This window comes from Gavialis gangeticus, unplaced genomic scaffold (genome assembly GCF_001723915.1).
Source record: "Gavialis gangeticus isolate Ggan-Ray unplaced genomic scaffold, GavGan_comp1, whole genome shotgun sequence".
In the NCBI taxonomy this organism is placed as follows: Eukaryota; Metazoa; Chordata; order Crocodylia; family Gavialidae; genus Gavialis; species Gavialis gangeticus.
The window spans coordinates 83,703-93,755 of record NW_017728984.1 but is presented as its reverse complement, the minus strand read 5'-3'; the positions used below and the strand labels follow the sequence as shown (position 1 = coordinate 93,755).

General features: G+C 48.9%; 1 protein-coding gene across 1 annotated transcript; it reads right to left on the bottom strand.

Annotated features, from left to right (window-relative positions):
- Nucleotides 1–6,167: 6,167 nt before the first annotated feature.
- On the bottom strand, nt 6,168–7,557 carry RNF222 (ring finger protein 222). Its single transcript, XM_019513647.1, has one exon. It carries the CDS (start codon nt 7,519–7,521, stop codon nt 6,874–6,876), a length of 648 nt encoding a protein of 215 aa, XP_019369192.1. The 5' UTR covers nt 7,522–7,557; the 3' UTR covers nt 6,168–6,873.
- Nucleotides 7,558–10,053: the final 2,496 nt, after the last annotated feature.

The following is a 10,053-nucleotide window of genomic DNA, read 5'->3' as shown; positions in this document are numbered from 1 at the left end:
CCCCCCCCCCCCGGAGAAACATCTATGACCCCAGTGTGACCCCCTGACCCTGCCAGGTCCTCCCCAGCACCCATTCTCAAGCCCTAATGCTTATATTAGAGCACCACGTGCAGCAGCTGCTGGGGGGCAGCCGTGGCCTGCACACAGCCTCTGCACACGATGACTAGGTGCAATGCAGAGCGATGCTCAGACCTGGAGGCTCCAGTAGAACCAGGAGGTACAAGTCATTAGAAATGACAGGAGCTCACAATACCAGACAAAAATGATGAACATAAAAAGACAATATAACAAACCAAACTTCTCTCCCGCCCACCCCACTTCACCCCACCTATTGCCACTTCCTGCCACTGACCTAGGAGAGGGTCCCCATATCCAACACAACATCACTGCCTCAGCGCCCACTGGTTGCTGCAGGACAAGAGTAGGAGGAGGAAGCTTTGGTGCTCCCAGTACAATGGGGGGGATTTTACTTGCAACCCTCCTGCTGAACACTCTAGACTTGCTTCTGAGGCTCTGACCAGCTTGAAAGAATCAGAACAACTCCGTGTAGCAGGGTATCCCCCACAGTATGGGACCAAGGCCGTGGTAGGGGGTGACATTGGCTCCAAGAGCTACACCTCTGTGCTGGTTTGTGAGGTGACACCAGGAGTACCCATAGAAACTACTGCAAGGGACCATGCAAGAAGTGACCTGCCTGCAAGGGCAGACCTAGAGTCCCTGCCTTTCTTTTATAAACACTGGCTAATAACCTGCCCTTTGTGGCTGTACCGGATGTTCACAGGGGGATGGGGCCCTGTGGTAGAGACCCATCTGGGGAGTACTGGTGGCTGTGCAGGGGAGCTAGATGCACATGGAGCAGCTGTGTGTCAAGTTGTGATCACCTCCCCTCTGCTCTCCATTCCTGCACCTGTTCTGGACCCTGGGAGCAGCTGTCCTTCAGACACTGCCTCATACTTCCTCACTCCTCTTGGACAGTAAAGTGTGACCATTATTATTCTAGGGACACTGAGGCATGGAGGGGTTAGACCCCAATTTCCAAAACAGGGCCCTTCATTTTTTAGATGCTTCTGTGTTCAGGTTCCCCGTTTGAGTCTCCCTGGGCCAGTGTGTCAGCCTGGGCACATATATACTATAGTATATAATATGACCTGCAGGTGTTTGGGTCAGCCTTAGTGACCCATGGGTGCTCGGATCAACCCAGCTGGCACACAGGTTCTCTGGTCTGCTCAATTGACTTTCAGCTGCTTGCTTTGGCCCAACTGACCAGCAGGTGTTTGGGTCAGCCCAAATGACCCTTAGGTGCTTGCCTTGGCCTGATGGTTCCATGGATGCTGAGGTCTGCTCACCCACAAGGGCTCGGGTTGTCTTGACTGACCTGTCAGTGTTTGGGTCTACCCAGATGCCGCGCAAGTGTTTGGGTTAGTCCTACTGACTGGCAGGTGCTCAGGTTGGCCTGATGTACTTGTGGGTGTTCGGTTCTGGCCAACTGACCTGTGGTTACTCATGTTGGCCTGACTGATTTGCGGGTCCTTGCTTTGGTTCAAGTAATTGTGGGTTCTCGGGTCAGCCCAACTGACCTGTGGGTGCTTGGGTTGGCCACAGTGGCCCACAGATGACCACAGAATCAAAGAATCATAGAAAATGAGGGTTGGAAGGGACCTCAGGCGATCTAGTCCAACCCCCTGCCCAAAGCAGGAACATCATTTGACCCCAGTACTCTTTCCTGCCATGGCAGGGGGTCGGACTCGATGATCTGCTCAGGTCCCTTCTGACCCTAGAAACTATGAAACTATCCCCAACTAGATCATCTCAGCCAAAGCTTTGTCTAGCTTGGTCTTAAAAACCTCCAAGGATGGAGACTCCACGACCTCTCTGGGTAGCCTGCCCCACTGCTTTACTACCCTCCATGTAAGAGAGCTTTTCCTAATATTCAACATAAAGTTCCCATTTTTGCAACTTGAGACCACTGCTCCTTGTTCTGTCATCTGCCACCACTGAGAACAGTCCAGCTCCATCCTCTCTGGAACCGCCTGCAGGTAGTTGAAGGCTGCTATCAAATCTCTCTTCAGTCTTCTCATCTCCAGACTAAATAAGCCCAGTTCCCTCAGCCTCTCCTCAGAAGTCGTGTGCTCCAGCCCTCTAACCATTTTTGTTGCTTTTCTGAAGTCCAGGGCCCTTACTCCTCTGCTCTATGTTCCCCACCACTTCTTCTCTTTTTGTGAGCACCAGAGCAAGAAGACCACGGCTTCTAGTTAATCTCTCTAACACTCGTACTATGAAGTTGTCCCCAACAGTCTCCACAAAGTTTTTGGATTACCTGTGCAAGGCAATGACCATGGAGAAATCTTTCAGTTAGCTCTATATTAGATAAGCATATAATAGAGAACTTACCTGGAATTGTGACATCTTTCTGATATGTCTGTGTTCCTAACAAATAGATCAACAGTTGGTGTAAGATACCCACTTTGGTCTCTGACCTTCCTAGCAATTGACGTATACCAGCATAGGGAGGGTGTTTTGGATTCAGCATCTGACAGATATGGTTCAGGCAAATCAAGGCCAAACATGAAACCCTGTAATAGCAAATCAAACCCTGCCCCCACCACAGACATATGTCACCAGAAAAGAGCTGGCAATAGTTAAAGTAAGTTTCCCTGTAATGCGATGAGCCCTGGTATAAGCAGTGTGCCAGTACCAGAAAGAGATGTACCTAAATTGTCCAGCTCCATCCGTGGCATATGTATAAACTGCAGAATACAGAGGTTGGTAGCTGTGTTTGTCTTAAGTCAGGCAGAAGATAGGGCACTTTGGGCCCCTGGCAGACATTACACATAAGACACAACTGACCAGTTAATTGTGTCTTAAATAGTAACCTGGCCACACATTCCGGCAATTACTGTATTGACTTGAATCCAAGACACGGTTTTTCACCCCAGTCAATATGAGGGTGGAAAACTCTCATCTTAGATTCAAGTACTGGCCCAGGGTAGGTGGTGGCTCAGCTTGCCTGGGGCTGAGGCAGCTGGTGAAGCTGCGGGGTGAGGGAGACCACATGTTTTGGGGCGAGGGTATATGGGGAAACCATATGGTAGGTGAGAGGTGCACGGGAGAGACACACAGTGTGTAGCTTGCAGGGAGCATGGGGCAGCTTTCCCCACTACTGCCTACCTCCCACACTGCTTACCTTTAGCTCTGGCTCTGGCCCCAACCTGGCTGTGAGGAGGGAGGCAGGCAGCTATGGGGCAGGCACTGGCACTGGCACTGGCACTGGCACAGGCAGGAAAATTGGAGAAAGAGGCAGAAGGCAGACACAGGCATGGGGGGGGGATTGGGGGAGCAAATGGCAGGGGGTGAGGGGGCAAGGTACAGGGGTCTGGCCCCTTGCCCTCCACCACTGCTTTCTCTACTGCAGCAGGGGAGAAAAAGGGTGGGGGGGACAGACAAATTTAAGATGACCCTCCAATAGTTAAATTCTATACATAGAAAATTATAACAAATTTATTATTTTCCATGTATAGAATCTAATTATTGAAGGGGTAGTCATAAATTCAAAGGTACCTTGGATTGGGTAGATACAGTAATAGCACAATTGAATGGGTGATAAACTACAACATTATTCTGCAAAATATGTGTAATAATTTTGTGGTTGTTTGCCATTATACTTTAAATTGAACATTTGGCAGGATGAGGACCTATACAAACCCACCCTAGTGTGGTCCATATCAGCTGATGATCAGCTGATCATTGGCCAGCTCCAGGGTCAGCTGGAGCCCTGGTGCAGTTCCAATTCAGCCAAAGATAGTTGATAATCTGTCATTGTTGAGAGCTTAACCAGGGCTCAGACTGAGGCCAGTTCGAGCTTCAGTATTGTACCAATCCAGCCAATACTTAACTGATCATCTGCCAGCTCCAGGGATTGCACCAGGCCTCAAACTATGTAGAAAGCTCCCAGGCGGAGGAGCCAAGATCAGCTGATGGGACCCAAAGTGCATGGTATGCTGCCTGGCTGGGAGCCTGGATCAGCTGTGAGCTTTTGTGCCTCTGCAGGTGGGAGCCTCATCAGCCAATAGGGATCCCAGTCACTGCAGTGCATGGTGCTCCCCCACAGCTGGGGGCTGTGTGAAGCTTCGGGTGGTGGCCTGATTCGGTGGCCGAATCTTGTGACCCTCCTGCTGAACAGGATCCAAATCCAAATTGAATCAGGGGACCAATTTAAAGGTCTGAATCAATTCAAAGCTCTCTGAATCTTCAGCAAAGCTTTGATGATTCGGGCAGTCCCCAGTGGCTGCAGCAGAGAGCTGCAGGTGACTCTGAGCTGGTAAGTACTGAGGGGGGGCTGGGGGAGGGGACCATGGGGGGACTTCTGCCAGCTCCCTTGACCCTCCCCTGCTTCCCCAGCCCCCCCATGGCTGCCCCCCCCTCCACCCCAGCTTGGTACTTTAAAGAAAAGCCCCAGTGCTCACCGGGTGCTGCTGGGCAGGGGGCAATCCCCACTACCCCCCACTGCCCCACACTGCATGGGGGGCAAGCACTCATTTCACCCAGTGCACCAAATGCCCTGATGGAAAATAGGTAGGAGAGACCAAACAAGAACTGCGCGCCAGAATGAACCAGCACCAGAAATCTATCCAAGACAAGAATACCCAACTACTCGCGGGGGCACATTCCTCACAAGACAACCGCTCTCTCCAAGCTCTCAGTCCTGATCCTCAAAGGAAACTTACAAAACACTTCTCAGAGACAAGCCCATGAACTCCACTTCATCAGCCTCCTGGATACAAAAAATCATGGACTAAATATAGGCACTGGATTTATGGCACATTATAACCTGCCTGACAGCTGACTCCCCAGGTACCTCTCCACTATCTAACTGGTACATTCATCCCTCTTCTCCTCCCCTCCCCCCCAGCCTGTCTCTCACCCACTGACTCCTCAGTTTACATCATCACTGAGTGCCCGTCTTGCATGCATGCCACCCAGCCTCTGGAGTCGTTACTTTTCATTCCATCCAGGAAGAGCACACACCAACTGCACAGACTTTCTCAGCCTGATGAAGGGTTTTTAAACCCAAAAGCTTGCTATAAAATTTTTTTCCAACTATTTAAGTTGGTCTAATAAAAGATATCATATTCACCCAAAGAAGCTTGTCTACCTACCCTCTCTCTAGGTAACCCATTCCAGTGGTTCACCACTCTCCTAGTGAGAGAGATTTTTCCTAATATCCAACCTAAATTTCCCTTGCTACAACTTGAGACCATTGCTCCTTGTTCTGTTCTGCTCATTGAGACTAGCCCACTCTTACAGTGAGTGCTGTTCTTTACGATAGCAGGTTTCAGAGGCTTTGTTTGTGTGACTATAGTCCAACACACAACAAGGAGCATAACACATGGGGCTCTGTGGAGCTACCTAGTGAATGGACCATTAAGAGTGAAAACCTAATTGATAACCTCTGAGGCCATCCTTGATAAATGGTTGTTAAATATTTGTCATTAATTCTTCATTTTGCTGAGAAGGGGGTCTTCATAATCAGCTCCTTTTATTACCATATACCCAGTCAGGTTGTAGAGAGATGCATGTCATTAATGATTGTGTATAAATTATTGAATATAGATTATGTAAACCTGGGGATAGTGGAGAATCATGGACCTGAACTGCTGGAAGAACCGAACAAGAGTTCAGATTTCCTGGGGTCCAGCTTATACTCATCCTCCCAGGCATGAGTATGTTTTTGCATTACCATTACCTGAATCTGAATGCTAGTTAAGCTTAGGTTTAGCTTTCTGATGAAGTGATATTCTCGCAAAGAGACAGGCATGCACTCTCTTTATTTCAGGGCCTTGTCCAACAAAGTAAGCTCCCTTTGTCCCAGTTTGGGGATAGAGGGTTTCCTTTCACCAATAGGCAGAAAAGGATCCCCTTGTGCCAATCCAGTGCTGGGTGGGACAGGCAATTCTGAGCAGTGGTATAGGATGGCTCGCAGCAGAGAACTGTCTTTAAAAAAACAAAACACAATCAATCTTTGGAAAGAAAAAAAGCCAAGAGTTTGTATTCCGGGGAAATCATGTTATGCTCTTTAAGTAATCTGGAAACCAACACGGAGTTTGTAAAATCTCCAACTCTCACCATGCATTTTACCCATTATTAATGCACAGAGCCGCTATGGGCCAACATCGTAGCTGAGCTCTGCCCCCTCAAGGACACTGGGCAAACACCCATTCCAGACAAACTCCATCTACCTCATTTCACTAAATGTGTTTAATTGACCAGGTATTCACACTCAAGACCCGGAACACTTGTATAGCAACATTTTGTGTCAAATACAGATTAGGCAAAAGGAACTATTACAAAAGGTGCTGCCCTGCCTCCTGTCTCAGGAGCTGACTGGAGTATTTCTCAGTAAGTAGGATTCTCTTTTGCAACTCAGTGCATGAAGGAATTTATCCTGTGACCACAAGCAGCCATGCCCTGCATGTCTCATCTTAGTTTTGAGATGGTGCCTCCTAACTGCCTCATTGCCAACAAAGCCATTTGTGTAGTGCAAACAGGGATGTGCCCCAACAAGGGTAGAGTTTGGCCCCGAGTCAAAAGGAAAAGCAACACCTGTGGAATCACAGGCATCATTTCTTCCAGAAGCTGGGCTTTCAGAAGATGTCTCCCATCTAGCCACTGGCTCTCAAGCCTCTATACATTTACATTGTAGCTATCTGTGGGATTTCCTTCTGGCAGACAATCTGAGGATGTGTCACAACATGATGAGCCCTGTGCAGAAGAAGTGGTATTCATCTTGGGAGTGTGGAGTATTTCTGCAAGTGGCAAGTTGCTTTTGGTACACTGCTCCATGTGGGTCATATTTTCAGGATTTCCCACTCCTGCTCATGAGCTCCTCTTCACCAGTAAGACCCAAGGGAGCACTGCTGCTAAAAGGGCAACTATAGAGATGAGGAAAACAGCCAGTACAATGGGTGACTGGTAGCACTTTATCCCCACAGAACTTCTGGATGACACCGACTGTTGGGTTTCTGCTCTGCCCCGTCTAATGACCAAGCTACAATTATCTTCAACCAATGGCATCCCATGATCACTGATCACAAAAATGTGCACCTCTTGAAACAGGCCATCCTTCATACTCATGGAGTCTGAGAGGATGCTACTCCTATTGTGATATGTTGCATAGCTCTGCAAAGGCATCACAAAATGGCTGGGGACCACCAAGGTGTTGTCTGACCCTGATATTACTGAATGGAGCAAAGATGTGGGGGAGAGAGACAATTCCGGATCCTGGGGAGGCCAGTGGTCTTTCTTCTTGTAAAGGAAAGTCACATAGCGACAGATGGGACAGATGATGCAGTTCTGGATCTGGCCCTCCGGTTTGGAGGACAGCAGGTACTTCACCAGACAGTCATGGCAGAAGGCGTGTCCACAGGTCAGCTTCCGGTGGGCAGTCTTCAGAGCGTGGAATTTTTCGTAGCACACAGGGCACTCTCCAGGGGGATTTTCCTTGCCGGTTGGAGTCTCAGACATCTCTGTTGGGTCAACCACATGCACTCCCCAGCTATGTTAAAGAGAAAAGGTGGGTGCTAACAAGTAGCAGTGACAACAGCATTGGTTAGTCTAGATTACCTGAGAGAACATCCAAGCGTTATTATAGGCTCCTCATTGTCTCTCCCTTGAACTCAGATTGGCCACAATAGTTCCCTCTCTTTTAATTGGCACAGATTCAATAGATGCACAAAATTGCAACAAATTCCATGCCTACATGCCCAGACCCTCACTCAACCTTTCTTCTCAATACCTCCTTGGTTGTGGTTGGTTCCTAATGGAAAGTGTGGATCTCTCCACCTCCTCCCACCAAGTGGAATTCAGATCTGTATTAAGCTGTGCCTTGTACCAGGTAAAGGGAGCCAACAAGGAAGGACCAGAAGCAGTGGTGGGCATGTGGGGAAGATTTCTGAGGACAGCAGTCATCAGAAAGGAGAGGTTGATGGTAGCCCATCACAACACAACATCAGTGCAATCATTCTTTAGTTACTGATAATTAGCAGTACTGTTATTATACCAAACGCTCTAAGTGGCTATCAGTAGGTTTGGGCTTGCATACTATACAGTTACAGTTAAATACTATATTTCAGTTATGCAAAACAGAAGCCCTCAGCCATTCAGAATTACACAGTGGAAAGAAACCACAGCTGTGAGTTAGTATTTGGACAACATCCCTAAACTGCATGCAATAAATATTAAGCTTTTAATTAATCTCTTCTTGTAAGAAGGTTCATTATAAGAAGCTCACTTGGGGTGAATTCTCATCTGTTAGAAGCAACAATATCCAAATGTAAAATATTATGGGGAAATTAGTTGGTTCATAGCTGGGACTGGTTGAGCCTCCTCGTGCCAGATGATGGATATAATAAGTTCTTTATAGGAAATTTAACATCTGTCATAGAGTGACCTCCAGGTTTCAGTGGCAACAGGTGTACAGTTCATATGTGACATGAACTCCCAGGCTAAGAATTCATAACCTGTGCAGTTCAAAGAGCACTGCATGTCAGCTGGAAGGTAGTTGCTCCCTTACTGCTGGAAAAGTCAGATACAGCAAAAAAAGTAAAGCCAGGTCAGAGGAAAGAATGGAGAGCAGGCAAAAATATTACCCAGGGCAGTCAAATACAGTGACAAACATGCAGTGAGGCAGCTAGGCAGACTTTAAACTAGGGGATGGTAAAACATGGCCCGTGGGCTGGATCCAGTTAGTTGGCAGGCCGGATCCAGCCTGCAGCTGCCTCTGTGACACTCTGCATGGGGTCAAGTCTCACTGGCTCCCACTGGACCAGCCCATGCCATGCTCCCACCCATGCCAGCTGGCCTGGGCCCCGAGCAGCACGTGCAGCTTCTGGCAGGGCTGTTCCCAGTGCCGCTCTGTTCTTCTCGCCTCCAGTGGGAGCTGCCCAGCTGAAGCTTCCCCCTCTGTCCGGAGCAGTGCAGTGGGGGAGAAGTGGGAGGGGGAGCCACCACTGGAGGTGAGGGGAGCAGAGCAGCACCTGGCTAGCTGCAGCCACACTAGAAACAGCCCCGCCAGAAGCTGCATGTTGGCTGGGGCTGGGGTTGGGGTTGGGGCTGGGCCAGCAGGCATGGGCTGGAGTGCGGTGCAGGCTACCCAGGCAAGGCTCAGCCCCATTTATAGTGCCATGGGGGCAGCCGCGGACTGCACCACCTGGGTGAGATCTGATGTATGTATCTCCTGCCTCCCCCTCCCCCCCTCCCCCCTGACTGGCTCCTGGGACCTAGTGCCCAGGCATCACCCCCCCACACATGCACGCCATACACACACTTCCCCCACATAGGGCAGGGTGTGCAGGGAGTGGATTGCAGCTCAACCTGGGCCATGGCCCTGAGCTGTAATCACCCCATGACCTGGCCCCATTATCCCAGCCTCCTGCTCCTGAACACTGTTCCCCCTGCTTCCAAAACCTGATAGGGGCTTTGGTGAGTTGTTGGGGGGGGTAGGCGCTGACCCAGGTACCAAAAGCTCATCAAAATTCCCTATGTGGCCCTTGGCCCCAAATAATTGCCCACCCCTGCTTTAAATTATACTTTTGAGGTCTTTCAGAGATTGCCTGAGTATCTCATAGGCTAGAAACTTTTGCTAAGTTGGGGTGGCCCTCCAGCATTTCTAGGTTTTTCTCATTATGTGGATGTAACACTAGAATGTGATGCCATTTTGACAGCTTTGGAGATTGAACTTCTTTGTTAGTTATTGTATGGGGGCAACCCATGAAGCAGCAAGGTGAACTTTCCCTACAGCCTGCCTCTACCTTCTCTAGAGCACAGAAAGGAAGTGCCCTGCCCTATGCTTTCCTGCTGGGACTGGTAGAACTAGTAACAGAAGCCTTTCACCACATAGCTACCCATCCCACCAGGAACTGACCTGGACCTCACTGATCTATTCCCTAGAGCACAAGACAAACGTCATATAATAGGTTTGCAGCAATAATTTTCAGAAATTAACAAACTCTTAGATAAACTAAATAGATTTTCAGAAATATTATACTATAAAATACA